Genomic DNA, 27402 nt, shown 5'->3' on the forward strand with positions numbered 1-27402 from the left:
CTGTGCGGTGAGATGAAATCTATCTGCGACGCTTCTACTGTATCCCAGAAACAGGGGCCGATATTCATAGAAGTTATTTATATGTCTTGGAGTCTGTGTCATCATTCCAGCGTGATGGATTCCTCTGTAGTTTCAGGTTGGATTTTCTCCTTTTGGGCCTTGTGCTCCCAAGGGACCTCATATTTAGGTCACAGGCGGGAAGAAACGGCTGTGTGAGATATTCACTCCCATCAATACGCTGCTTCCATCAACGTAAGTCTTTAAACCCACCTAAACACTCATTAGAGAGAATTCCTAGCACTGGACTTTTCTCTTCTAAAGGCGCTGAAACAAAGCCAAGAGTGGCCTTAAACTCTCTCAGCCGTTCACAATCCGAGCCTTGCTTTAATTTGAAAGAATGAAGCTCCATCAATCACACTGGAGGATTATAAGCGATGGCTAACAGATTCAGCGTGACGTTGTCTGAGGTCTGTACGCTGATTGTTTCTGGATGAATCATGACAGTGAACTCTGGCTCAGCGTGCCATCCTGCCAAAGTTACTTTCCCAAATATCAGTAAAAGTAAAATATGAAGTCGGAATGAATTTTTAAACACATTGGAGAGATGTTCTTTTTAAAAAAAATGCCTGCGAGGAAGAGTTGAGGCGATGAAGAGGGTGAACTGGTAGCCATAACCAATTCAGCATGAACATGCCTCACCGTCCAGTCCCTCTTCAATTCAGCGATGCCCCGCGAGAGCAGCGACACTATTTTCTTCACCAGAAAACTTAATCTTGAACACTGGACTAAGAGGAGAAAGAGGTTTGAAGCAAACGGAAATGAAAAATCTTCGTCTGTGTCAGAGCAGCGTAACTGCGGGCTACTTTATAATCCTCGTTTTCTCAGAGTATGACTGCACAGAGAGGAGAGAATCTGCTTAAATAAATTATTTGAGTGTACTCGAGCCGAGCAAGTACACAACAACGATTCTCAATTACAGTGATGAGAGTAATTAGTTACTCTCCACCACAGCTAATGGCAGCGTAATCAATATTCTATTAAGAGCAACGTGCATCGAGCACGCCGTTGGTCTTTTTCACAGCGCACGTTTTCACCTTGCTGTAGTGGGAAAAGCTCATAACTACAAACATGCTAATCAGGACACTCGTGTGAGGTTTTAGCCGTTTATCACGACATGACGTGACGCTCTGGAGCGAGCTGGTCCTGAGGTCAACCCTCCCCGGCCCGACCCGAGTGTCCGATGAAGAGGAGATGAGCACGGCTAATGTAGCGCTGCAGGCAGCAGCTGGTGGAGAAGCGTAGGAGGAGGCGTAGTGAATGAGCACCTTCATGAACGGGACGTAATAACTGGACAGTAAAGCGACCACAAAATGAGTTCTGTCTCCGTCTAAACCACCGCGATGCTCCATTAATGATTGTTTTATTTAGACGTGTCGGCGTGCCACAGTGCCAGACGAACGTTTATTACCCACCTGTGTGTCAGCGGTGAAAAAGCAACAGAGCCGTCCGTCTGTTTCAGCTGCAGGTTGATTGAAAAGAATCTACGATGAGATTCAGTCATCTCTTCAAAGGTGGGCTGAGTTACTCTGCAGAGGGATTGTTGATATTGCCGCCTCTCCTTCTTCACAATGCCATTACATGCTAGTAGACCAGCTTCAGTGCCCCTCTCGCTCCCCCACGTCTCTCCCCTCCCCCTCCCCTGGTCCCGTGCATGACCAGGAAGGCCACCTGTTGCTGATTGGCTGGAATAGTGTTGTTTGCAACGAGAACAGAACTTGAAATTCAGCTAATATGAACAGTTGTTCTCCAGAATGACTCCCCCCAGCTTTAATTAAAGCCCAGTGGACCTCTCGTACAGCGGACCCCACTAATACTAAATCCTCCACATATAAAAAAATAACCTTTCAGGCACCCGTACAGCACACACACACACACACACACACACACACACACACACACACACACACACACTCAGATAAACTACAACCTCTCATCATTAATATCATCCGTCACCTCTGAGCATTTAATTTTATGATACATCAAAAATCTCAAGCTCTTGCTGGTTGGTTTCCTCCAATCTGGATGTTGTGAAAGTGACACTGTTGAAAATAAATGTTCAGTGGAGTCGAAAGAAAGAAATAAACATGTTAGTTTGTTTACGGACGCGTCGGCTTGGCAGGAAGTTCAGGCACAGGTGACGCTAATAGCATTAATGGTGTCCCCGCTCCAGCTAGCGATAAGTCATCACAGAGAGGCGACATGCACAACGCCAGGACCCTGCACCTGAACTACCTCAGTGGAATGAAGACCTGATTAATGCTGTTAGTCACACCTGTGCACTTCCTGCTGCGACATGTCAGAACGTCTCCGTGGAGCTCTTGGTCGGCTGCTGTGCTACAGTTTCGCTTTAGTTCATTTAGAGACACAGACATGAATATATTTATTTCACTTACCATAACCCCTTCACACTTTGACTTATAGCAGGACGTGCACAGGTGTGGCTAATAACATTAACGCTGTCTCTGTTTCATTTAGGAGTGTCAATAAGTCATCCCCCCCGAGGCAGCACGCACAACACCGGGGTGCTGCCGCTGGGACGCAGAAATGGAAAGCAGACATTAATAATATTATTAGCTACACTTGTGTTTGACTCGTCAAAACGTCTGCTGTGAGGAGAGTATAATGACTTGAATTTGCATAAGCATTTGACAGGTGTTGAGCTCAGGGCAGCCCCCCAACGCTGGGATTATATACATCTATCAGAGAGGATGCAGCAGCCGCAGCCACATGAACCGGAGGGGGGGGGGGGTGAGTCAGACTCTGTAATAGCATCTTTTATCACTTGCAGGTAATGGGCAGGTTGACAGTTGACACTGGCTTCCTGTTAAACCATCAAAGAGGGAAGTTGCAGGCTTGTCAGAACACGGCACTTCACTTCCTTGAAGACACCCCGCGCCCCCCCCCTTCTAAAACACACACATTAACACACACGCAAACACACACAAACAGCTCAAAGCCACACGTAAATGGATGGGTGAGGTTTGACGAGTGACCTCTTCACCTTTGCCCTCCGACTAATTTCACCTCTGTGCAGGAGGGCCCCCCCCCCCTCCAGTCCACTCATGCCCTCTCTCTCTGTCTGCAGACCTGAATGAGTGTGGGCTGAAGCCGAGGCCTTGTAAACACAGGTGCATGAACACGTATGGGAGCTACAAGTGCTACTGCCTCAACGGCTACATGCTGATGCCTGATGGGACCTGTGGAAGTGAGTCTGCCTCACACACACACACACACACACACACACACACACATACGGTTGCATTGCTGTCTGAAATGTGCATTTCTTCATCTCCTCTGCTTTGTGGCCTGGCTGTGCTACTGTGAAGCCTCCCCTCACTCTGCTGTAAATGCATTCAGTGTCCGTGCTTCATGTAAGCACCTCTGACAGAAGCCTCACAATCCTTTGATGGACTGCTTTGATTAAAAGCCCCGTGTTGATGTGCTTCATTATAGCAGCTCCGCAGTCTCAGGAACCCCTGTGAAGAACGTAAGGACGCCTTAAATGAAAACCGTGAAAGAAATACGATCTTTAGACCCTCGAGTGAATGTACAGTTCTGATTGGTCGCCTTGAGGTATTGCACAGAATGGGAGCTGATGCCTGTAAATTCTGTTTCCCACCTGATAACTATTTTCGAGGATGGCGTGACTTTTAATTTGGTCTTTTTTTATCAGAAGAAATTTCCCCCCCCCCCCTTTTTTTAGAGCCCGAATTGCTCACCACTTGAGGCAATCTCACACTGTTCTAGCTGTTGTTGTGTGATGATAGTGTGATAGTGTTAAACACCTTGCCACTCTTCTCTTCTCCCCTGCTGCTGCTTTGATCAATAGATCGCTGTAGCATTTAATCAGCCCGGCCTGCCTCGGTCATCAAACTGTACTCCAGGGTGCCCGCGGCAGGCTGAAGTAGCAGCGGCAGCAGGAGCCTCGCTTTTAATTTCCTTTTTAGGGTCTGAAGTTATTGAGAGAGGCTGAACAAAACCTCTTCCATTATATTATTATTTTGGAGGGTCTTGATCTGCCCGGCACGGCTCGACAACACGGCTGCTGCAGACTCGATAGGGTGGAGATGGAGTGCGATTCTGCAGCTGCAGGATGGAGGGATGAAAGTGGGTGAGGGAGGGTTGGATAAGGCGCGAGCGCAGAGCGACTGCGCAGCACGGGAATCTAATAAAGGCCGAGCGCGTGCCGTTCGGTTGTCTGCACCTCAGGGTCATCTCAGCTAATATAAGAGAAGGCAGCCGGAGGCTCTCACACACTGGCTGGGGGAGAAAGTGTGAGTGAGGATGCAAGGAGGAAGAAAGTGAGCATGAGAGCGGCATAAACTGTCCTCTCCCTTGTTAATATGTGTTGTTTTCCCTTGTGTCCATCAGATGCTCGCACTTGTGGCATGGCCAACTGCCAGTACGGCTGCGAGGTGCTGAAAGGAGAGGTCCGATGTCAGTGCCCGTCACCGGGGTTACAGCTGGCCCCGGATGGAAGAACCTGCGTGGGTACGTCCCGGTCTTTATATATCACTGACAACTGAGCCTCGCGTTACCTCCCCCATCCACGAGCAGCTCGTGTGGAGCACAGACCGGAGCGTTTTATTCATGCATTTTTTTATGTGTTCCTCTCAGCCTTTTAATTTGCTGAGTGATAATCAAATTCAACTGTTTTGGCAGAGAAAGAAAGACGAGTTGGCTTCGAAAACGCAATTTGGGAACTCGGACAAAACCTCTCAGCAAGCGAAGCTGAAATTCATCCAAAGTGTTTACCCATGCCGCTTTTTTTTTTTTTTGCTTTGATCAAGGACCCCAGCAATTTAACCGTCCTCGTCCAGCAAATGGTGACTTTCTGTCTGCTTACTTCCTCCAGCTTTTACAGCAGAAATGTGATCGGAGAGGCCCAGCCCCCCCACAACCCTCCTCCTGCCCTCCCCTCCTTCTTTGATTACGTGACACAGCTCCTCAGATGGGTGACTAACAGATGAGGGGGCCAGCTGAGGCAGTTAACCTGTGTCAGGTTTAAATACAGGCTGTTCCAGACTGGACTGTTCCACGTTGCCTCATAGTCCCACTTAACTGCAGGCTGGCTAATGGGGGGGCGGATCTCTGAAAAGGGGCAGACATCAATCATGAACGATGGGGGAGGGGAAGGAAAGGCCGCCTGCCACAGGTGTTTGGGCAGTTTAGCGAAATGTTTCCGGATCCTTCTGGAAGTTTTATGGAGAGTTTAGTCACATTTCTGGAGGTGAATCCTTCCAGTAACCAGATCCTAACCTGAGCCTCAGATGAGCGAGTTTTCATGATGACGGAGCAGAAACAGCCAATCAGAGACAAGAATTTGCCCTACATCTGCCGCAATGAGCTGTCATTTTTTAATGAAGTTGCTCACTTGGAAAAAAAATGTTGTTTTATTCGGGTGAAATAGCTCCAGTACCACTTAGCATGCGAAATGAACACACATTTAATATTTCCAGAATATATAAACTGATAAATGATAATAGCAAAAGAAAAAGGAAATTCTGCTGCATCAAATAGAAAAATAAAGGTGCCAGAGATTGCAAAGAAAATCAGCGTGAGCTTCATAAATGCAATTCTACGAGTGGCTTCAGCTGATGTTATTCCACAGACGTGTCTCAGAAGGTGTGTGCTCACCTGTCTCCGTCCTGTTAAATTTACTCCCACATTTCTAGCTTTTTTTAAAGAAACCGCACCTGCTGTATGTGCACTTAAAATGGATTAAGCCAGAAATCCCTTAAGAGAGATGTCTGATAATCCACCACGAGGAAGTATTGACTTGTTTGTGCACTGTGACAGAAGTGCTGCGCGGCCCTCTGATTAATGGCAAACTCTATTGATGTTTTGCATTGTTTCTGCATTGTTTTTGTCATATTTCAGCGCTGCCTCTCAAGTAAAACACAACTGCTGAGTCTACCATTGGCTCGTATATATGTGACTGTGACTGTGGGTTTAAATCTGCTGCTTAAAGATTTGCTACTTGAAAGAAATGTCCTTAGAGTTACACGTTAACATTCATGAAAACAGCTATTTGTAATCAATATTGTATTTAGCGTGACGGCACGATGACTGTATTTAGGAGGGCACGTGTGTTTTTTTTAATGTAAAACATGATAATTCACCACGGCCCCGTCAGTATCTGAATAATTCAGCTGGGCCATTAGAGCTGCAGTTTGGGATTAAGTGTGTCGCCGATGAGAACCTCAGCGGTGGTTGTTAAGGGATGAGAGAGCTCTGCCCACTCCATTCACTTGCTTGTTTTCCCAGCTGGTCCAGGTGTCTGCGATGTTTTTAAGGTCCCTTTAAAAAGTCAACAGTCCCTGTAGCAGCGTGGCGCCTCAGCTGCATTATGCAGCCAATAAATTAATGATCTTAAGGCAAATGCTTTGAGCCTCTCTGTGTCTAAATATTAATGGCCACATGCCTGCAAAGGTGATCAGCAGAGACAGTTAGAATAGGTCTTTAATAATGAAACAAGGTAGTGTGCGTTGTATTCTGCTCACTGAACAGAATACATAATGTGCTTTGTTCATAAATGAATGCGAACGGAGGAAGGTGAAAAAGTCTTCTGGTGTGAAGAGAAATGTTTGTTCAGGTTTGGATTGAGTTGCTTTTGTTTTTCTCATTTTGGATGCAAACTGTATGTATGTAATTTTTAACACCTTTTTTCTCTCTTGCAGATGTGGATGAGTGTGCAGCAGGAATAGCAGTGTGTCCCAGGTTCAGGAAATGCATCAACACCTTTGGAAGCTACATCTGCAAGTGCCACGAAGGCTTCGACCTGCAATACATCAATGGGAAATACCAATGCATAGGTACTGTCTCTGCAGCGAGGCTTTTACAGAGAAAACGATGCTCCGAGGTGTTTTCACTTGTAGCCGAGTGATTTTCAGTGATGCAGGTCTTTTTTCTGAATCCGACTTCTGACTGTCGGACACCGAGGAACGACAGCTGACACACACACACACACACACACACACACACATTAAGAAATAGACATTAAAAGATTCAAAGCTTCACAGTTTTACAAGTCTGTCTTTAAACAATAGTCCGGGCAGGGGGGTGATCCACAGTCCTGCAAAAAAAAATACATTCCAGTTTATCTGTAAAACACAGACGAAGTGCTTATCTTCCGCAGTTACGGTCTTTTTAGCACAAAACTCCCTCTTTTTCTTCCCGTCCCGCTGCTGCAGCTCAGCGGGGAACACACTCGACCCACCACCAAGAAGTAACTAAGTACATTTAATCAAGCTCTGTAATCAAAGTACAATTTTGACAGACTTGTACTTTGAGAATTTTCATTTCATGGTTCTTTGTGCTTCCACTTCACTGCTTTCACTAAATATATGATCAGTTTATGAAATACAATGTGTTATTATTGAATAATTAGCTAAAGCATGAGCAATAACAATCTAATAACATCATCTTTTTTATAATAATTGAACACACTGGTAGGAATAGTTTTGTAGCAAATTTTGCACTGAATTCTTAAGTAAAATTTCAATGCAGTACTTTTACATGTAATGGAGTATTTTTACACAGAGATACTGCGATGTTCACTCTTTTTCCACCGCTGCTGCCAGCCACCTTTAAAGAAGCTGATCCTAATGTAGCTACAGTTTAATACAGAACAGTACAGCTTCACATATGAACATCACATTGAGGATTCGGATGTTGGAAATCGATTTACGACCAAAGTAGATCAGTAAAAAAAAAAAGTCTCAACTATACTGTAACTATAATGAAGGAGGAACTGAAATCACTTCACTCACACAGAATATTTAAGATTTAATGAACTGTCAGCCAACCACTGTGAATCTAATTCAAACTGCTGTGTCTGGTTGAGGTTATTAAACTTTGCCTCAGTGATGAACGCCACCCTCATGAACACCTGCCAGCTGAAACTTTTAATCAGTCTTCGACAGGAATCCACATGGTTTCCTTGAGTCTTAGCGGCATCTGGAAAATACATCATCTCCAATCTCTGTTCATGCACAAATTCATTTTTTAAACAAATATTCAGCAGCTTGGCAGAGGCCTCGTAATGATTTAGCTCTGGCATTCGTGGAGGAATCACTGTTATTCTGACGTGAACTTTGAGCCGTCCTTGAAGTGGCTGCGAAGCGATTAGCCTGTGATACTGTGCTGCTGAAGCTGTCTGAAGCTTTTTACACTTGCACGCAGGAGCTCAGCGTTGTTACGTGTGTTGTCTTTCAGATGTGGACGAGTGCTCTTTAGGTCGGGGCCATTGCAGCGGCTTCGCCACCTGCTACAACACGCCGGGCTCGTATAAGTGCAAATGCAAAGATGGCTACAGGGGGATGGGCCACGACTGCAAACGTAAGAGCTGAGAACAAAACCCTGATGCTGGTTTCTGCAGGGAAGAACAGGGCCTCACATGTTCGTCTGCTTTGCCTGTGTGTGTGTGTGTGTGTGTGTGTGTGTGTGTGTGTGTGTGTGTGTGTGTTTTAAGGTAGGAAAGGAAGCGAGAGGGAGGAATAACCTCACAAGCACAGAGTCTGGACTGAAATTCCTTTCTTTGTAATGGCTGTCAGTCATTACTTAAATCACCCCGCTCCCTTATCACATGTGGCCAGAGTGAGCCTGGACGCCATTTTTGACATCTGGCCATTTTAATCAGCCGAACAGAGGAGTCATCATCATATCTGAAATGTTTCTTTTCCTGCTGGTTTTGCTTGCTGACACACAGTTCGTCAGTCTTTTTTACAGCAGCTCAGTGGACAGAAGTCATTTATTCTCCGCAGTTATTTAATCATCTACAGTAACAGACACAACTGGTGTGACAGTCCATAAAGCAGAGAGGACGCCTGCCGGCGCCGCACGCTGCAGATACTTCAGCCTGTCACCTGCCGGGCGGCGCTGCGAGCCACAGGCGCTCCGGGACTCCAGTTGCAATATCCTATTTGTGTGTCACATATCAAAGCTGCCTGCAACCTGAGGAGGCAATAACAGAGTTCAAAACACTTGCCTTTGTCCGCTCTCATTCCTCACTCATGAAGCCCCACATAACCCCAACCCCCCAGATCTCTGCTCCTGACCTGAAGAATGTGTGGCGGAACAAAGGAAAGGGAGGTGTGGCTTTCATGACATCAGCAGAGCGAGGGCGAGCTCCGGTGCTCGGCAGCCTTGTTTGAGGCTTTAGCCGGGTGAAAGAGAGCAATATTGATTCAAAGAGGAAATTCACTGTCATGTAACCACAAAGCCGCCCCCCCCCCCCTCTCTCTTTTAACACCCCCACTGAGGAAAACATGTCCAGCAAAGACCCCCAGAATGAATGCAGTGTGCTGAGTTTATGGGCCTCTCTTGCAAGTTAAAGCTTTTGCTTCGGTGAGATGAGACACCCAATTTGTTTTAGGATGCTAACATTTAGTTAATAGATATGAGGAGACGTCTCAGTGGAGGAGAGGAAGCGCTCCTCTGCAAAAGTCAGGCTAATCACTGCAGTTAGTCTGCAATTCAACGCTCCATTAACTCTTAAGTGCTCATATTTCTGTGCTCCATCTGCATTCTCTTATTATTTCAGCTATTCCTAAGGTGGTTATTGACCCCCCGAGACCAGGCAAACTGCCTCCAAATCATCACAACCGCATCCCCGACATGGATCAGAAGAGGACCACCACCGTCCGCCCGCCAGTGACTCCAAAGAGAATCATCCCCGTTATTCCCAAAACAACCGCCGCCACCGTGACGACGACAACCACAACATCGACCAAAGCGCCTCAGCCTCCAAAGAGGGTCACCCCTCCTCCACGCGTAGTCCCCACCTGGAAGCCCGCTGTCCCAACCAGGAAGCCACCGGCACCCACGCGCAAGCCCTACATCCCACCGAGACCAGTAGCTCCCACCAGACTCCCCCCGCCACCACCTCCGGTCACACCAGTGGACAACACCATCCAGAAGGAGGTCACCAAACAGAGAGGGGACGTCCACAGTAAGTTTTTACTCCTTTTTAAATACACACAAATTCTTTATCAGCCAAATCTGAAATTTATCCAACATATTAAAGGCTTTGATTCATAAATTGGAAATTAGCATTTTACGTCTCTTTAAAATCAGAAATGACAAATTACAAGAAATAATGCAAATATTAATAACGTAAGCAAACCTATAAACCTGCGTTGATTTATTTTTTTGGCCACATGGGGGCAGCACGTGAAGTTATAAACACAACACTGACATATTATCACCTCGATAATGATATGTAGCAACATTAGCATTTATTTCGAGTCGTGTTTTTGGCCACCTGACAAAAAAAGTCCCATTTTTTTAGCTCTTTTTTGGACTCCTGAGGGAAATGTTTGTCTCTATCTTCAGTAGCTAGATGCTAACTGTGGCTGACAGATGTTCGGTCCTCTGTTGAAAACAGCTGATTAGCAAATGAATCAAAAAACAAAAAAGGAGCTTAAAACCAAAACATCGAGCTAACGGACGCTAAAACGCTCCTCATATACAGAAGTGCACATCGTTCAGAGCAGCTTTAGCAGCTCAGAAAACACAACAGCTGAGCAGAGTCTATTCTGCCTCCTGACGTTTGATCGTGAGTCGAACCTTTGTTTACTTCTGGGTCACAGGCGATTCATCTTCATCAGCTCGCTGACAGCTTTCCACTAACTAAACTGGAGCAGATTTGCATATTTCTTCATGTGAATCCTGAAACACTGCGTTTATTATGAAACATGTCACATTCTGGGGAATCAGGCGTGATGTTTACCTGGCAGGTGAGGTGTATCATCGTATTCATTTTGTATTCAAACGCATGAATATGTGCATGTAACTTACCTGAGCAGCTGGCAGTCAGTTCCCATGTGTGCGCAGTTCATCCGCCAGCTGACCACGTGCAACATTTCATACGAAGAATTTGCAAATAAATGTTTTAATATGAACGGATGGTTGGAATCAGGTTCAGTATATGTCAGTGGGAACACTCTGCATCAATGCTTCAGGTAGTCGTCTCACTGTAATACTAATGCTCTCATATATGAGAATTCAAGGTAATAAATATGCAAATCGAGCTATATGTGAAGAAATAATGGCCATTTTTACAAGATGGTAAATTAGTCCCACTAATTTCAGTGTTAAAGTACAAATATTTCCCTCTCAAGGCAATTATCTCTTTGGCTTTAGTTAACAAACACAAGCTGCTGCTCTGCCAGACTGTTTATCCACACGTCACACTGCGCTCGCTGCCAAGCTTGTATCTTTGACACCAATTACATTCAAAATGCATCATCGGTCTTTGTTTTAGTCAGAAGTTCTCAATCAAAACCAAATAACAGACGTGAACTCAAAATACTGAGGCAAGGAGAAGCTCGAACAAAGAGGGCGATCACTGCAATCATCTGCTGCTGTGTTAAACGCAGGCACCTTTTCATTATGGCGAATTGTCTCTTAATGAGATAATCTCTGCACAGAGTGACTCGACTTATTAGACGATTTGTCTGCTGCTCAGCACTTTTATTACAGTTAAAGGATACGGCTAAATTTTCCTGATTCTCAACAAATCCCAGGAAAAGATCTTTGTAAGTGTTGTCCACATATTCAAAGTTTAATCCTGTGAGCCGTAAACCTCCAGTGTCGTCCAGAAGGTGGAAACATCAATGAGTGTTGGAGTGGCGACCTTTTGATGCTTTAATATAAAACAAATGCAGTTAAAAGTTCTTCTTTCTGTAAAGTTTGGCTTATTTTCAGTCAGCTCACACATACACACATACTTATCGGTGCCATAAATACTCACAGAAATGCATTTAAATCCCAACAAATACACAAGATGCTCCTGTTTGAGGTTTGATGTTTTAGAAAATTACTGAGCCATTTAAAAAAGTTCATCATACACATCCACTTTTAAAGATTGACTTTTTCAGTTGAACTTAAAGGGGCTGAGAGACACGTCAGGATCAGGTTTTTGGTCTTTTCATGGGATTCGTTGATAATAATAATTAATGGCAGCTTTATCCTTTAACTCAGATTGAATTGTTTGTATCCTCCAAGTTCTCCAGGAAGGACCGGAAATAGATGTGTAGTTTCGGTACATGTGCATGATGTGATGCACGGCCATATGGAACAAACAGCAGGTGAGGCTTTTATTTGTTTAGTCCAGAAGCTGCACTGAACGTTTAACACGGATAGCGTCTCCCTGCTCGTTCTCTGTCGCCATGCTCGCTGGCACACACAAATCAGTGTTCACCAAACCTAACATAAAGCTCCTTTGACATAGAAATGTGTGGTGAGACGCAGCAGCAAAGTGCAGGATGATGCTCACCTTGCCAGATGGCTCTGCATAATTAGAAAAAGGAAAGAGGGAAGAGTTGATGGCACTAACACCTGTCTGCACTGCTTGAGGGAGACATCAATCTAATAGTTCGCACCACGGCGGAGCGGTTCGAGAAACCAGAGCTTCCTGAAGATTGTCGAGTGAGATAAGAGAAGGAGGCGGGGGAACGGTGCAGGGTGATTATTCACACAATTAGACAGAAATAGAAATCATTTGAAGAACACCTCAGCTGTGTCTCGAGTGCAGGTTTGTGGAGCTTCCTGTCAGTCTGGACCTGAGCAGTCAACGTTCACAACTGTGTTCAGGAAAACCTCGAATCTGCAGAGTCCAGGTAATACATTAATTCAGCTTCCTGCAAAGAGAAAGATGAGAAGACTGACACCACTCGCGTGTCAAGTATGATCTTAGCATAAAGATTAGCATAAATAAGCAGGGAACCGAGCTAGCCCGGCTCTCCCCGAAGGTCAGAAACACGCCTACCGGCAGATCTGCGGCTCGCTAATTAGCACCGAACAGAAATATAAAGGTGACAGTTTATTGCAGTTACTTGCTGAAATGACAGCTCGTCCTGCCGTCACGTCTGTGCGGCGTCTCCGCCGTTTCCTGGCCAACTGGTGATGAGAGAGCTCCAGGAAGTCACTTCCTCCCACCGAGTAAAACTTACTGCATATAACAGCCTGTCGAGCTGCAAAGTGTCATTTTGACATTTCTGCTTGTGTACAGATTTAAGACCCGGTGCTGAGTACTGAGCTTTAGAGGTGATGGTAGTTTTTTAAACTTTGCAGAGCAGTGTCGATCTTCTCATCAAACTCTCTGCAGGACAGCGAATGAGCATATTTCCCAAAATGCAAAAAGATATTTCCCTTTAAAGGAGAACATGCTCCTCTGAGGCTAATAAAAGCCTTTTAACATCTCTCTCTAATGCATTAAAAAAGCATTTACATTAAAGATCCCCTCCAGACAAGTTTTGAGATGTATGTAAAATACTCTGAATAATAATGTGTGTGATGTGGGTTTTCCACAAAAATGTAAATTATTAAATGACAATCTACTCCTCAATCATTAAAAAAACAGGATCTATGAATGTAGAAATAAATTTCATTCCAAGATATCTCCTACATGACTGTGAAGTCCATTCACTGTGAGATGAATACTGGACCAGGACTGGCCTCCAGAACATTTGCCTCTAATACTTAAGTGGAGGTGAATGGAACTGAGCAGCATCTTTATATCTTTAAATACAGTCAATGTGACACACCTACAGAGATTTATCACCCGGCTCTGCTTGATAATATCACCGGTTGTTTTTGTTGTGGCCAAAAAAAAAAAAAAAAAGGCAGCAGAGAAAACAAATATAAAAATAATGCTTAACTTTATTTGTAGCACCTTTCATACAGGAAAGTCACGAGCACCAAGTCAGTGTTTTATACAGAAAAGACAGAATGGTCATAAAAACAGATAAAAAATTAATGTAGAATAAGATGGAGAATAACTTAATAATAAAAATAAATACAGTGCATAAAACCACAGAATAATAAAATAAAGGTGAAAACAGATTGCATAGGATGCATAAAATCAAGCAAAATACAACATTTTAAAAGAAGCGCATCAGCGTGAGGCAAAGCGGCGACGTTTCAGAGCTGCATCAGGAAGTTTTCAGCTTTCTTCTGGGAATATTCTGCTTCCCAGGTGTCGGCAGGTGGTTTGTTGGCGTAATGGACAAAGGCTGCAGAAGAAGAAGAAGAATATAACACACATGAGTACACAGCGTGTTTGAGTAACTACGTGTTCTTATTCCATCAGGATCAAACAGCTGTTCGAACGACTGCCCCCCTAACCTGACCCATCACCACATTAACTCTTTATATATCTGCTCCACAACCGGACCCGAGGACTCAAGGGGGGGCTCGTTCCTTAACAGCACAGACACACAAACACAGAGAGAGAGAGCGGGATGCCAGGGATTGCTGGAGAGCCCGGTGTGAGCGTGACCTCCCCGCTCTCGGATTCCTTTCGACTGTCAGACTACATCGTGGTTGTGACCCCGCGTGGGGATGGGCCCTCTCGGTACTCTGGCTGACTGGTGGGGGGGGGTACACGTCGGGGGCTGACGGTTCAAACGGAGGTTACAGCGCGCTCATGGCATGGGAGCAAGAATCTGCCAGGGATGCTGGGAATAGTTTTATTGATAGTTTGCCTCCTTAAATTCCGCTGGCTTGTTCTGTCAGACCAGTTTTATTTATATGCTCCAATATCACCAATCAGAAATTTGCCTCAAGGGGCTTTACAGGCTGTGCAGCATACCGGACCCTCTGCCCTGAACTCCCCTCACTCATCTGCAAATGCAACACACTATGAGTGGTTAAATCAAGACGTCTGATGAAGATGAAGGCATTTTAAACCCTTCACTTGTCAGTTGACCTTTAATAAGACAGCTTGGCTTATCGTATTTCGGGCAGTGTGACCCCATTAGAGAGGGAAAGGGGCTATTCCAGGACTGTGTGTGTGTGTGTGTGTGTGTGTGTAGCCTCAGGTTGTGAAGTTGCATCAGATGAACCGTCGCCCTTTCCCTCATTATGATTCACATTTGACTCGTGGTTTTCCTGCAGGTTCTCTCAGGTGTTCTGCTCTCTGCGGCCGTCAGCGCGCCGTCGTTCAATGTGCTTAGTCTAAAACCGTGACATTGGTTCATCCTTGTAGAGGAATGAAACAAAGCCGCACAACAGCCAGAAGCAGGGATGCCAGTGAGCAAACACCAGTGTTACCAGTGTTAATCCACCTCTCTCTCCCCACAGTCCCTCGGAACCACGACCGCAACACCATCCTCGGCTACGACTTCGACGTCGAGCTCGGCAACACAGCAGAAGAAGCCAAGGACGACCCAGGTAAACACAACACACGCCGGCGCCCGTCCTGCTCGCGGCCGACGACGGACGAGCCACATTTGCTTCAGGCAAAATGAAACCGACAGCGAGCTCCCGCTGTGGTGCTGCAGAGGCGAAGGCGTTATGAAGACCAGATGTGTTTTGATAGGCCGTTCACCAGGAGGTGACACATGACATCTGGCTGTAAGCGGTTAAATAATGGCTCACAGCCCAGAATGCACTGCCAGACTTTCCCACTTTTCACATCATGCTCGCTTGATTGCTTGACTGCTTGAATGATTAATTGATCATTTGGAGGGCGATCGGCGCTCTGCTCCCGAGTCCCCACGACAACAATAAGAACAGCCTCCGCGAAGAGGCGGCGTTTTATCCGCCGCATTCGCCCGATGTGATTTATTTACGCCAGTGGCACGCAGATTAAGTCGCCTAATGATTTAGTTACGTGTTTATTTTGGTTCGCGGTGCGTTGTTTGCCGCGCCGTGTCAAGAGAGAGAAGGCGTTTTCATTGGCTCCGAAAATCACTTGAGAAGTGTTTTGCTGAAATCCTATTTCAGGGACAAAATGATGGATGTTATTCTTATCTTGGAACCAATTTGGACGGCAATGCATGGATGATACCTCAACTGTTTCGCCCGCACTTCCTCAGTGTTAGTGTCTAGGCATCATCTCTAGGAGAGAAACCATCAGTCGTTGAATATTACGGCTCTGTTGCAGCTATAATCTGTTTTATGATGATGTGCAGACTCACTCACACGTTAATATCAGCAATTCCAGCAAATATTTGTGATTTTTTTAGATGAATGCGTTTCCACTTTACGCAGCTCCTTCTCCCCTTGGTTCCTCCTCGCTGCATCATCTCTCTTCAGAGATTACAACAAATGTTTACACGTCCGTTGTACCGTCGTGCTCATCGGCAGGTGCTTCAGCAATCCTCGGGCACACAGCGGGGCAGCTGTCAGGCGTTACAGAGAGCACGCTGAAACCTTTTTGCTCCTGTGTTCTCCTCAGAGTCGGGGTACCTGAGCTGCTCCTTCGACGACGGCCTCTGTGGTTGGATCAGGGACAAAGACGGAGACCTGCACTGGGAGACGACGCCCGATCCGTCAGGTAATTGAAGGGCGGGGGGTCGTTTATTCGCACTTGCACGCTCTATTAAGGAAAAAAAAATGTATTTCCTCGCGGAGATGAGAAAAGCTGCGTTCCCTCACTGGCACATATGCAAACGAGCGCAGAGTCGGACGATCTGAGCGGCTCCATTTTGTTCTACAGTTACAGGTCAGGATGAAAATGACTTGAGGGAAGTGGTTTGTCTTTTTTGCAGATTAGCGCTTTGCTCTACAAAGCGATGCAAATGGAGAGCGGATTACGCGACCTGTCAGAGATACCTGCGGCTCGCGTTAAATAGGAACACGACACTGTTTCTCTCGAGGTTCAGACGAGGAGGAATGGTGGTCAGGGCGTGAAGACTAAACAGTGCAGCGAGCCGGCGCTGTTTAAGCGACGCTAACCACATCTGGCTCCTCCTGCCAGCTGGCTTAGCTTCACAGTTACTTGTGTGTTTCCAGACAATCAGACTCAGCCTCGTTTCAGCCAAGTCCGGGCTCACTCATTAGAGAGAAGAAAGATTTTCGTCCTGACTTTTAATTCCCCAAAATCATTCACAGTAAATCACAAGCAAAGCCTGACGAAGAGTAATTCCGTTTAAGAGGCAACATGTCAGTAGCCTGTAGTGAATATATTTAACCAGAGCGTTTGAGTCGTGTCTTATTTTTGGACGCGTGTGTGTCCACCTGTACGTGGCTTTTTACGTCCTCGCTGTTCATCACTGTAATGTCTTCTGATAGATGGCCACTGGCAAACACTCATGAGAGGGAGTTAGAGGTTTGGCACAGATTTGGAGGAGGCTCATAACTTATGCAGAAAGCTTACAGATTCATATCACACCCCCCCGTGGATACCAGATCTGCTCGATAAGCAAAATGCATCAACCTTAATCAGCCGCGTATCACCCAGCAGCACTTTTAACTCTAAATTTTTAAAACTATAGACTTCTGCTATCACTAACTAATGCACGCATCACTGAAAAAGTCATCAGGTTGCTCCTGGCAACAGCTGCTTATATTCTGAGGTGAAGCTGCATAAGTGGGTCAAGTCTCTTTCAATTGTTTTTCTACCAATTCTGCACAACACACTGAAATTGTTTTCATGTTTGCTGTGACAGACAGACAGACGGACAAAGGTAAAGGGTCAGTTCACCCAAATTACTGACACCTGTAGAGGCAGTGGCGTGCACAGACTTTTTGAAGGGCAGGGGCGGAAAGGAAAAAAAGGGCACATATAGCGTGTCCTCGCCACTGAAGAGGGCACTTTAGCACGCGTTTTGGCTTCCAGGGGACACTTTAGAGCGTGTTTTGGCATCCAAGAGGGCACTTTAGAGCGCGTTTTGGCGTCCAAGAGGGCACTTTAGAGCGCGTTTTGGTGTCCAATAGGGCACTTTAGAGCGCGTTTTGATGCCCAGGGGGCACTTTAGCATGTGTTTTGGCGTCCAAGAGGGCACTTTAGCACGCGTTTTGGCGTCCAGGAGGGCACTTTAGAGCATGTTTTGGTGCCCAGGGGGCACTTTAGCATGTGTTTTGGCGTCCAAGAGGGCACTTTAGAGCGCATTTTGGCGTCCAAGAGGGCACTTTAGCGTACCACGGAGATAAAAAAACAAAACAAAACAAAGCTGATGGAAAAGTGAGAAAACGTGATGTTTTCCTCGGTTTGTTTGAGGGAACTGATCCTCTTTAATCAATTAGAAATGATGTCATTTCTTCTCAGTTTCTTTTAGTCGACTTCAGCTCATTTTGCTGCAAATTAGTTGAGGTCAGCTTTGTTTGGTTTAGTTTAAGTCAACTGAAGCCAATTTACAGAAGATTTACAGTCCATGATGCATATTAATTAATATGCATAGATCATGCTCACAGTGTACAGACTGATGAGTGTTAATGAGAAACAAAATCACGTAGAATCACATTCATGTTTATTACATTTTATCATTATATTATTACAAAATCATTGTCCAGGATACAATAATTCATGATAGGACGAGAGAACAAGTGCCACTCCATTCAGTGTTTCCCATTTTGACAAAAAGCTGTCCGTCACCCCTCAGGAGGACGGTACCTCACCATTCCCGAGGTCGGCAACAAGAGGACGGGGCGAGGGGCCCGGCTGGTCCTCCCCCTCACCCCGCCCTGGAACGACGGCAACCTGTGCCTGTCTTTCCGGCACAAGCTGGCGGGCCACCACGTGGGCATGCTGCAAGTGTTCGTGAAGAAGGGAAAGCAGTACAGTCCGGCGGTCTGGGGCCGGACGGGCGGGAACGGATGGAGGCACACTCAGATCACGTTATGGGGCACGGGCCTGGAAAGTGTGAGTACGACAACAGACCTGATCATTTCTGCAGATATTTGTGACAGTAGAGAAGAGAAATGTTTGTGTTCCTGTTTATAAAAAATGAATCAGTGTGCATTTGGAAAGAGGAGATCTGTACGATGTGAGACTGATGTTCGCCTCAGGTAGAAACGCATAAGTCCTCTTTCATCGTGCGGCGATTGATCCTCAGTGTGCACCCTGCTGCTGTCCACCAGGTCATCCTGAAGGGGGAGCGCGGGCGAGGCCGGAGCGGCGAGATGGCGGTGGACGACATCACCCTGAGGAAAGGCTCCTGCACAGAGGAGCACAATCTGAGGAGACTCTGACTGACAGAGCCGAGGACGGCAGAAAGAGAGGAGGGAAAATCATCTCAAAGAGAAGTGACTCTGTCGTGACAACCCCTCACTCTGTCTGGGCTCTCACTGATCCCCCCCCCCCTCCTCCTCCCCCGCCGCGCCCCTCCCAGCCATCCTGCCGACAATATCTCAAAAATTGTGGGTCTGCAGAACATTGGGTTTCCATTTCTCCGCCGTCCATGAATAAAAAGACTGAATCGAATGTCATGGGCGGATCCCGGCAGCACACCCCCGTCCTCTCCCCTCTCACTCCATCACCTTGTTACTCTGAAACCTGCATGCACCTACTTACCATGGAAATGTCCTCCACCTAACACCGCCCTGGCAGCCTTCCAGCCGCACCGCTGAGAGGCCCACATTCTCTTCATCTCTTCCCGGGGAGGGAGAGGAGCGTCCCCTCCCTCATGAGTCTGCTTTTTTACCTTGATTTCATCCTTTAACCACAAGCCATTACTTTTGATTTGCTCGCTGTTAAAACACGTGGCCACAGGTGCTTTTTGTGATTGTTTTGATCAGCAGAATATCAGAGACATTTCTTTGAGGGTTAGAGATTCAAAAAAAAAAAAGAGAGAAATTGTATTTGTCATATTTCCTTTTCAATCCAGACGACTTCAAATCTGATGTAGACCCGAAGTGTGAACGCGAGCGGAGAGTCAGTTTAAAGCCGCTTTTGTCGGTCCGATCCGACTGAAACGCACGCAGCTTTTCTTTTGTTGTCTCAGTATTTCAAAGGTCTGTTTGGTAGGAGGGGGTTTAAAAATTCAGCACCTTTTCTACCCTGATCTTTTATTGAAGCCTCCGAAAGCTGTTTAAACACTCGTGTTTTTCAGGTACTTGAACTGTGTCGGGCAGGATCGGCGTATGATTTCTGACACTTGCAAATCAACAGTTACTTTCTATTACACAGTGCGTGCTTTGGTATATTAAGTGCAGTTTGTTATAACGACGACGCCGACAACTTTCTAGGCTTTCACAAATTGTATTATTGTAAATGTAGTTGCGTGTACATACTCTGAAGATCTACAATCCCATTTGTTGTGTGGTTTATACGTTATGTAATTTCATACATGAGTATTAATTGGATTTCAACACGTGTGCTGATGGAGACCGCGTGCAGTGCGAGGCCGTGTTCAAAGTGCACAAACTGTGTATGTTCATGTGTTGCGGTATAATGCGCTGTCTGTAACGTGCAAAGCACACAGTTGCTGTTTGTATGCTGTAATAATGAAGGGCATCGGCTGGAATTTTAAGGTTTTCTGTGTGCATGGGTGCATTCACCAAATTCAGATTAATCCAGACCAGTATGTAAATAAAATCCGTTTGACTGATACGCTGTGACACAAAGCGTCGTTGTTCTCGTTGTTGAAAAGAGAAGGTGAGGTGAAAGGTATCCTGTTGAGTTTTTGACCACTGGTGGCGCTGTTGAGCTGTGTTGTTTTTATGAGGGTGCACGTGCACAGTAAGAGCGTGAAGGTATCAGCAGCAGGTGACGCCGTTAAAGATGCAATCCTTCAATAAAAGAGGTGCGGAATGTAACTAAGTACATTTACTCCAGTACTGTGCTTCAGTACAAATTTGAGGTACTTATACTCAAGTGTTTTCATGCTACGACATTTCAGAGGTAAATATTGACCTTTTTCCTTCATTATTTTGTGGTTACTGCGTATTTTACACATTTAGATTTTTGCATACAAACCTTGTGAAGAGCTTCTAAAATATGTTTGATTATAAATCAACTTTCCAACCGTGTGTACAAATACATCTGAAACAATTAGTGGATTCATCAATTATTTGTTGAACAGAAACTATTTTGATCATTTTAGTCATTTTTCATGCGAAAACGTTTCATGATTCCAGCTTCTGAAATATGAACTTAATTAAATTCATTATTTTATTTTATTTATTTTGAGCTTTGTTCTGTTGGTTAGACAAAACAAAGCGTGTGAAGGATTGAAACAGCATTTCTGACTATTTTCAATTTTTTTTACAAACCAATCAATCAGCTGATTCATGGAAAAATAGAAATCGTTAAAAATTAGCTCCACATCAAGCAACTACCAGTGGTGGAGTACTGAGATCCTTTACTTTAGTAAAAGTACTAGTACACACTGTGAAAATACTCCTCAACAAATACAAGCCCTGCATTCGAAGCCTCAAGTATGTGTAGTATTATCAGAAAAAATGTACTTAAAGTGCAGTAAAATGTTCCCTGTCAGTGTTTTTCTATTATATCTGATGTTTGTGGATTAATATTACTGCGCCATCTACAGAAATGCATCATATTCTATAAGATCATCATATGTTTGTCCTGTGAGAACCTCGTATCTCAGAAAAACAGCCTGTTTTCAGCTTTGTGACGATGCATTTTCCAGCTGATCCAAGAGGCTTTTTAAACAGTTTATTTAGCTGAAGGAGGACGAGAGTTTTCTCCAGACATGAAGGAAAACTTCATCACAAACATTCAACACTTCTGGAGATACGAGTTTTTCACTGGACAGGAAGGAATCTGAAGAGTTACTAGTAACTAAAGCTGTAAGACAAATGTAATGGAGTAAAAATACAATCTAAAGTTGTATAAAATAAAAATACTCAAGTGCAAGTACTTCAAATCTGTACTTAGGTACAGTACTTGAGTAAATGTACTTAGTTACATTCCACCACTGGCAACTACAGTTGAATCCTGCTTCAACATTAATGCATGCTTAATAATAATAATCAAATAATACAAAATATATAATATATCTTTAATACTTTTACTTTAGTAACATTTTCAAAGCAGGGCTTTACTTCTAGTTTATTATTGGAGTATTTTTTTTCTCCAACAATGCAGTCTTTGTTTCTACAGTGTTAATGCAGGTTTCATAATATTAAGATTTAAGAATTTATGCACATAATATTATTTTGATGAGGAACAAACTGAGCTTCGTTTGTACGTGTGAAAGCTAAGAGGGATATTTTTAATATGATGTTACCTCAAACTAACCTTCGATCTGCTGCGGCTGCAGAAAATGATCAAAGTTTCAAATCACAATATTTCTCTTATTTATGAATGACTGTGCTTGATTTCTGTGGTGCTGGTTTCATAACAAAAATCCAATTACTGCTGCATCCCAACAATTCATTTTCCTCTGGAGTCAGATTCTTCTCTCGTGCAGGTCTATTTGCTTCGTTTGGCACAATTTGATGTTAAAATATGAGTCAACTTTGGGTTTCAATGAAACAAGAATAATTAATTATTTCAGCATTAGAGAATCTTCAGTCAAGACAGGATAAAATCAGGTCATCTAAATTCATTATTTTGTGGGAAATCTAATGTGAAAAATGGCACGAAGAGTTTCACCTCACATAAAATAAATCAAATCAAATCAAATAAAAGGAAGGGAGAAAGAAAACGTTTGCAGACGACAGACGTGACCTGATGATGAAGCACAAACCTCTTGCAGTCTGCAGACTGCTGAAAGAGAGGAGGACGCATTCAAAGACATTCAGACACTCAAAGATCCATTCTCAGTATTTACACTACGGCCATGTCTGAAGCTGGCAGATATGTGACAGAGCTGAATAATAAAACCCTCAAACATATTTCCAGCCATTCATTTGACCACCATTATAAACCTGCATGTCCTTCAGACTATATTTCCGGTTAGCTCTCGACTCTAAGCTAACTGAGTCAAATTGATTTCTTTGATCTAACCAGTCTCCCTGTCTTGTGAAGTTTCCTACAGCAGGTGGTCATGATGCAGAACGTGCTCATCAGCCACCTGCATCATGCAGTTTTCTTATTCCAGGTTATTATCACACAAGTGGGAGCACTGAAATGAGCGGACGGGCTCACAGCAGCGAATTAAACGTTTTCACAAGTTCAGCTTTGTTGAACTCCGGAGTGTGAATGACGCTGCCGGCCAACAGGAAATCTCTCTCTCGCCGTCTCGCGCTTCCTCTGCAGCAGTCACACTCGCAACAAACACGAAACATGAATCAAATTTCAGAAAGTCTGCACTTTCTGTATTAGATCAGACGATTCTCCAAAGCCCTGTCACTGACCTGTGATGAAATACCATTAAAAAAAAAGTCTTCATTTCCCCTCCGGGCAGCTTGTTTTGAGCAGACAGGGCAAGCAAACAGCCCCTTTATTGAGCCAAACCAGCACAGCAGAGAGGAATCCAGAGGGCCGAGGCAGCAACTAACACAAACGTGTGTGTTTGCTTCTGCGTTCGTGTGGATTTTCCTCTCTGTCGTTTCCCAGTTGTCTCTTGAAGGAAGAAGAAGAAGAAGAAAAGTCGAGCATTTTCTTTCCCTTCTCTCACAAACGCTTCCACAAAGAAAGAGGCAGGAAACATAATAAGAGAAGGAAATATCAAACACCTTTTCACTGAGAATCAGGCACGAAGCCGCCGGCTGAACGCGATGAATAAGCCTCTGTTGTGCCTGTTCCTTGGAAACAGCAACTCCATCAGCGCTAATGGGACTTGAATGAGCGTCAAACGAGGAGATAAATGATGGAGTCAAGTACGAGCGTTCGCAGAGCGAGACTGTGGCGACGTCCTTCAGCACGCATGAGAAGACGGCAAACAAGGACAGGCAAGCGGCACCTTTGAACCTCAATTTGTCGGATTCGCAGAAGAATGGAGCTCTGCTAAATTGCAACTGGAGCTACTGTATTACCATTTCAATACGATTTAATTATCCAAAGTGCTCACATAGAGGTGTGAAGGACGCCGAACCCCAGTGAACCTTTTCATCTCGCCTGTTGAATGCCAATTTGCTGAGCGTCTGTCTTTTTTTGACTGTTATTCAAGAGGCGCCTGGTCAGTCTCAGCTGCATATAAGCAGCTCCTTTTCTACACGTTTGTGTTTTCAGTGTTCATCAGCAAAGAAACTGGTGAATCGAGGGAATGATCGACAGATTTATCCATCGCTAGTGTCTAAAAATAAGTACTTTTTACCCCGAACAATGCTGAAGTCAGACAAAAGATGTGCACCTTGCACTAAAAGCTCTCACAGAGTAAGGAGAGATCTTTGTCAGACAGTTGAGCTATCAGTAATCTGTCGTGCTGAAGGAGAGGTCTTAGAGATTAGGCCGGCGAAGCTGACTCAACAGAGCAGCTGTCAGGGCAGGTGACCACTGGGTGTTCTCGAAGAGTGAGGGGACGCAGAAATGAATTGGGGATAAAGTTGGAGGGTGAAAGAGACGGATTTGAAGGGCTCGTTAGACAGGCCCTCTGGACGGGAGTCAGCGCCGCAGGATTCGGGCTTCTCGTTGGCAGAGGTCGCTGTGGAAGCTCCTCAGCAGCAATGTGATCAGACGAGAGACGCCTTTGTGTTGGCAGCAAGGTTGCCTGTGTGCCTGGTATCAATGTCTGATTCTTTACTGTCAAAATACTACAGTAAAAAAAACCCTGAGGCCTTTAAACGCACAGGGAAGAGTCACCACACAGTCCACAGACGAGACATCTGAGCAGCAAGACGAGCAGCTCTGTAAACTGCTTCAGTCTGCTTCTGATGGAAATCTATGCCGCGTCCACGTAAACTGACTGTAGAATGAAGATGAGAGCTATTTTGTGTACTTACTTGATTTGATATTGGATAGCTGAATGCAAATTAATGGCCCATTTCAGCTTTTAGTCAATATTCAACAAATTGCACATTTTTACGCCGCTGCTTTTCGATTTTTGAAAGCATACCACAGAGTTTTCTATTTTTTAATGTTTACCACCTTGCAGGCAGCTCCTGTGCTCGATTTGCATGACCTCAAAGCTGCCAGAGATAGAACATCTACCAGAATCTGATCTTAGTATTCAAAAAGTGTGTGAGTGTATCATGTGTATGTAAGTGAGTGTATCATCAGAATGTCATCAGTTACAGCCAAATTCAGTTATGTTGAGTCGACCAATGAGGGATAGTTTTAGATTTGCAACTGGTGGATGATCTATTTTTATATTTTCTCATTCTCTCAATAATATGACGAGCAGCTAAAACTGAGCTAGCAGACCTGTTGCTGAAATGCTTGGATCGTTAAGAGCTCCCTGCCTGCAGAGCAGCTTCACGTCACGTCACAGTTGTGTGTTTTGCATGCAAATGTTTGAAATCTATTCAGTTTGCCCACTGGCAAAGCTGCCATGAGAAGGTTTGCAATGAGCTCGAGTCAATCACATTATAAGGACAATATAAAAAAAGTCATCAGTGGAAAGTTGAAAGACTAATTAGGCTAATAAGGATTTCCTCACAAGTGCAACAACCCTATGGGAGGAAAGAGATGCTTAATCAGCAAACCGTCCACCGTCTGAGTCATGAAGGAGGTCAAACCTTCGCTCACTGTAATATTCAAATAAGCACACTATTTTCCACCAGTGCAGGGTCCATGTATGTGTGTGAGACTTCCTGATTCTTGTTTCTGGTTCTCTTTGAGAGTCTCTTACCAGCTTACCGGGACCCTCCTCAGAGAAACGCTCCTCTGGAGACCGGCCGAGAGGTTTTCTGACAAAACGCAACATCGTGTGAACAAGATGAAGAAGACGTGGCCATTATCATCACTCCCCGTTTGTTTCTGACGTGAGGGTTCAATAAAACTGTCATTTCACAAATACGCAGATTGAGTTCTAGAAGGATGCAGGTTCAAATATTCTCAGTAAGTTATGTTGGCTATGATTTTATTCCTAAAGCGTGACGGATGTTACTTTTTATGAAGTCTTGGGTACTTACGAAGTGGCGCTCTGCACTGTGGTGATGATGTCAGGTAACGTCTGCAGCATCATGGCCTCGCTTGCTGTCCCTTTCATGGTGGGTGGAGGGTGTTGCAGAGAGAGTGTTGGGCATCCAGCCACCGAAGTCATACTGCAATCGATGAATAAGTCAATGATAAAGCTGAAAAACATCATGTACAAACGACAAACGCTCCATCAGTACTATTAGTGCTTTGTTTGTGAAGTGCTCGGCAGTAAATGCGCCATAATTCAATTTAAATTCCACACAAAGAGAGAAACAAAAGGAAACTGGATAATGACATTTTCTAAAATCATTTTCAGTCCTGTACAATTACAGTGATGCACCTGTCGAGAGGCGACAGCTGAGTGCTGGCCTGAGCAAATAAGAATCACCATGGTGACAACCTGGACCAGCTCAGGCAGGTCTGAAAAGCTTTGAGGGATCCCTGTGAATTCATAATACTGAGCTCAAGAGGAGGCCTTGTGTCTAATAAATGTATTCTGCAGAATAACTGAACATCAGCTTGTCTTTAGGCACATCCAGTGGGTGATGAGGGGCGAGGAGGGTGGGGCTACATCCACCTTATCAGGAAGAGTGCATCCTCCCTGTCCATCTCCTATAGCAGCAGAGAGTGCAGGGATGAGGGGCACAACGTTTAAAGGAGTATTAACGCATTACTTTAAAACCATGTTCTAAAAAGAGTTTGTAGGAGGGAGAAAGTTAAAATGCAATCACAGAATTAGAAATGTCGCAGTCATGGTTAACACATCCTGCTGCAATGTCCTGTGGGAGGTGTACATGGATGGCCACTGTTTAAAAATGAACAAATCGACTGAGCGCACCTGTGCAGCCCTTGAATCCACTCTCCAATCCGACGCCTCCTTCCTTCCTTGAAGGAAAGTTTAGCGACAATCAGGCTTCAGGCCGCCACACTGCAGCCCTTTCAGAACACACCACATGTTGTTTGCTTCATCGTTACTTTGACATCATTCAGGAACACTCATGTCACACAGCAAAGGGAAACAGGTTGAGTTGGCAAATTGTCGTGGAGATGGAGATGCCCCCTCCTGCAGCAGCGCAGCCTATCAGCGTGAGGAGCCTTATTATGCTCATTAGAAATTACACCATTGTTTCTGCTGCCTCTTTGACTTCTTTCTACTTTGTGAAGGAAGCTTGTTTATCGAGCTGCTTATCACTCAGGCTTCCTGATAATTATTTGGTGAAGGTGGCGCAGCCGGTCCCTGCAGAGCTGCCGACTACATTTGAAAACGTTGGCTCGGTTCACTCGTGTGTTTCCTTAATATGTAAAATTCATCACTTCTGGGCGCTGAGAGGACTTTCTGGCACTGTGCCTCACACAGGGGACAGAAATAAACCGGACCTGAGCATCATTATTTCATAACACCTCACTTTCTCTCTTGTGTTCTCTGGCTCACCCAAAACAGCTCACTTGGACTGCAAAGACGGCAAAATGTGTTATAAAAGCACAGGTTCAAGCTGCCAGGGCCTGCCTTACCTGTGGATGATATCCCACAGCCTGAGGCCTGTAGTAGAAGTTGGACGCAGCCTCTAGCCCCCGCTCAGCAGTGTCGTCTGGTATACAGAGGACAGTGATCTGTGATCTCTTCAGGATTGTGGTCATACCCATGCATTTGGCATCAGTCTGCTGGGCGTGTTGCCCTCTTC

The 27402-nt window shown here is 44.9% G+C and overlaps 1 protein-coding gene and 1 long non-coding RNA gene across 5 annotated transcripts in view; one reads left to right on the forward strand and one right to left on the reverse strand.

Moving 5' to 3' along the window:
• The window catches only part of npnta (nephronectin a), a 45259-nt gene extending 26138 nt beyond the window's left edge, over positions 1-19121 (forward strand). For all 4 annotated transcript variants that reach the window (XM_041966094.1, XM_041966103.1, XM_041966112.1 and 1 more), the window contains 9 exons: positions 3146-3265; positions 4432-4551; positions 6741-6875; positions 8278-8400; positions 9605-10012; positions 15148-15237; positions 16247-16345; positions 18393-18652; positions 18871-19121. In XM_041966094.1, coding sequence (XP_041822028.1) covers positions 3146-3265; positions 4432-4551; positions 6741-6875; positions 8278-8400; positions 9605-10012; positions 15148-15237; positions 16247-16345; positions 18393-18652; positions 18871-18981 — 1466 coding nt within the window. In that variant the 3' untranslated portion in view covers positions 18982-19121. The remainder of the gene's footprint in view (positions 1-3145; positions 3266-4431; positions 4552-6740; positions 6876-8277; positions 8401-9604; positions 10013-15147; positions 15238-16246; positions 16346-18392; positions 18653-18870) is intronic.
• Positions 13740-27312, reverse strand: LOC121627298. Its single transcript, XR_006008018.1, has 3 exons — positions 27233-27312; positions 25714-25845; positions 13740-14078 (listed from the first exon to the last, which is right to left on the reverse strand). It is a non-coding gene; the product is annotated as an uncharacterized LOC121627298 (long non-coding RNA).
• Between the last annotated feature and the right edge of the window lie 90 nt (positions 27313-27402).

Source organism: Chelmon rostratus, chromosome 3, assembly GCF_017976325.1.
Source record: "Chelmon rostratus isolate fCheRos1 chromosome 3, fCheRos1.pri, whole genome shotgun sequence".
NCBI classification, from domain to species: Eukaryota; Metazoa; Chordata; class Actinopteri; order Chaetodontiformes; family Chaetodontidae; genus Chelmon; species Chelmon rostratus.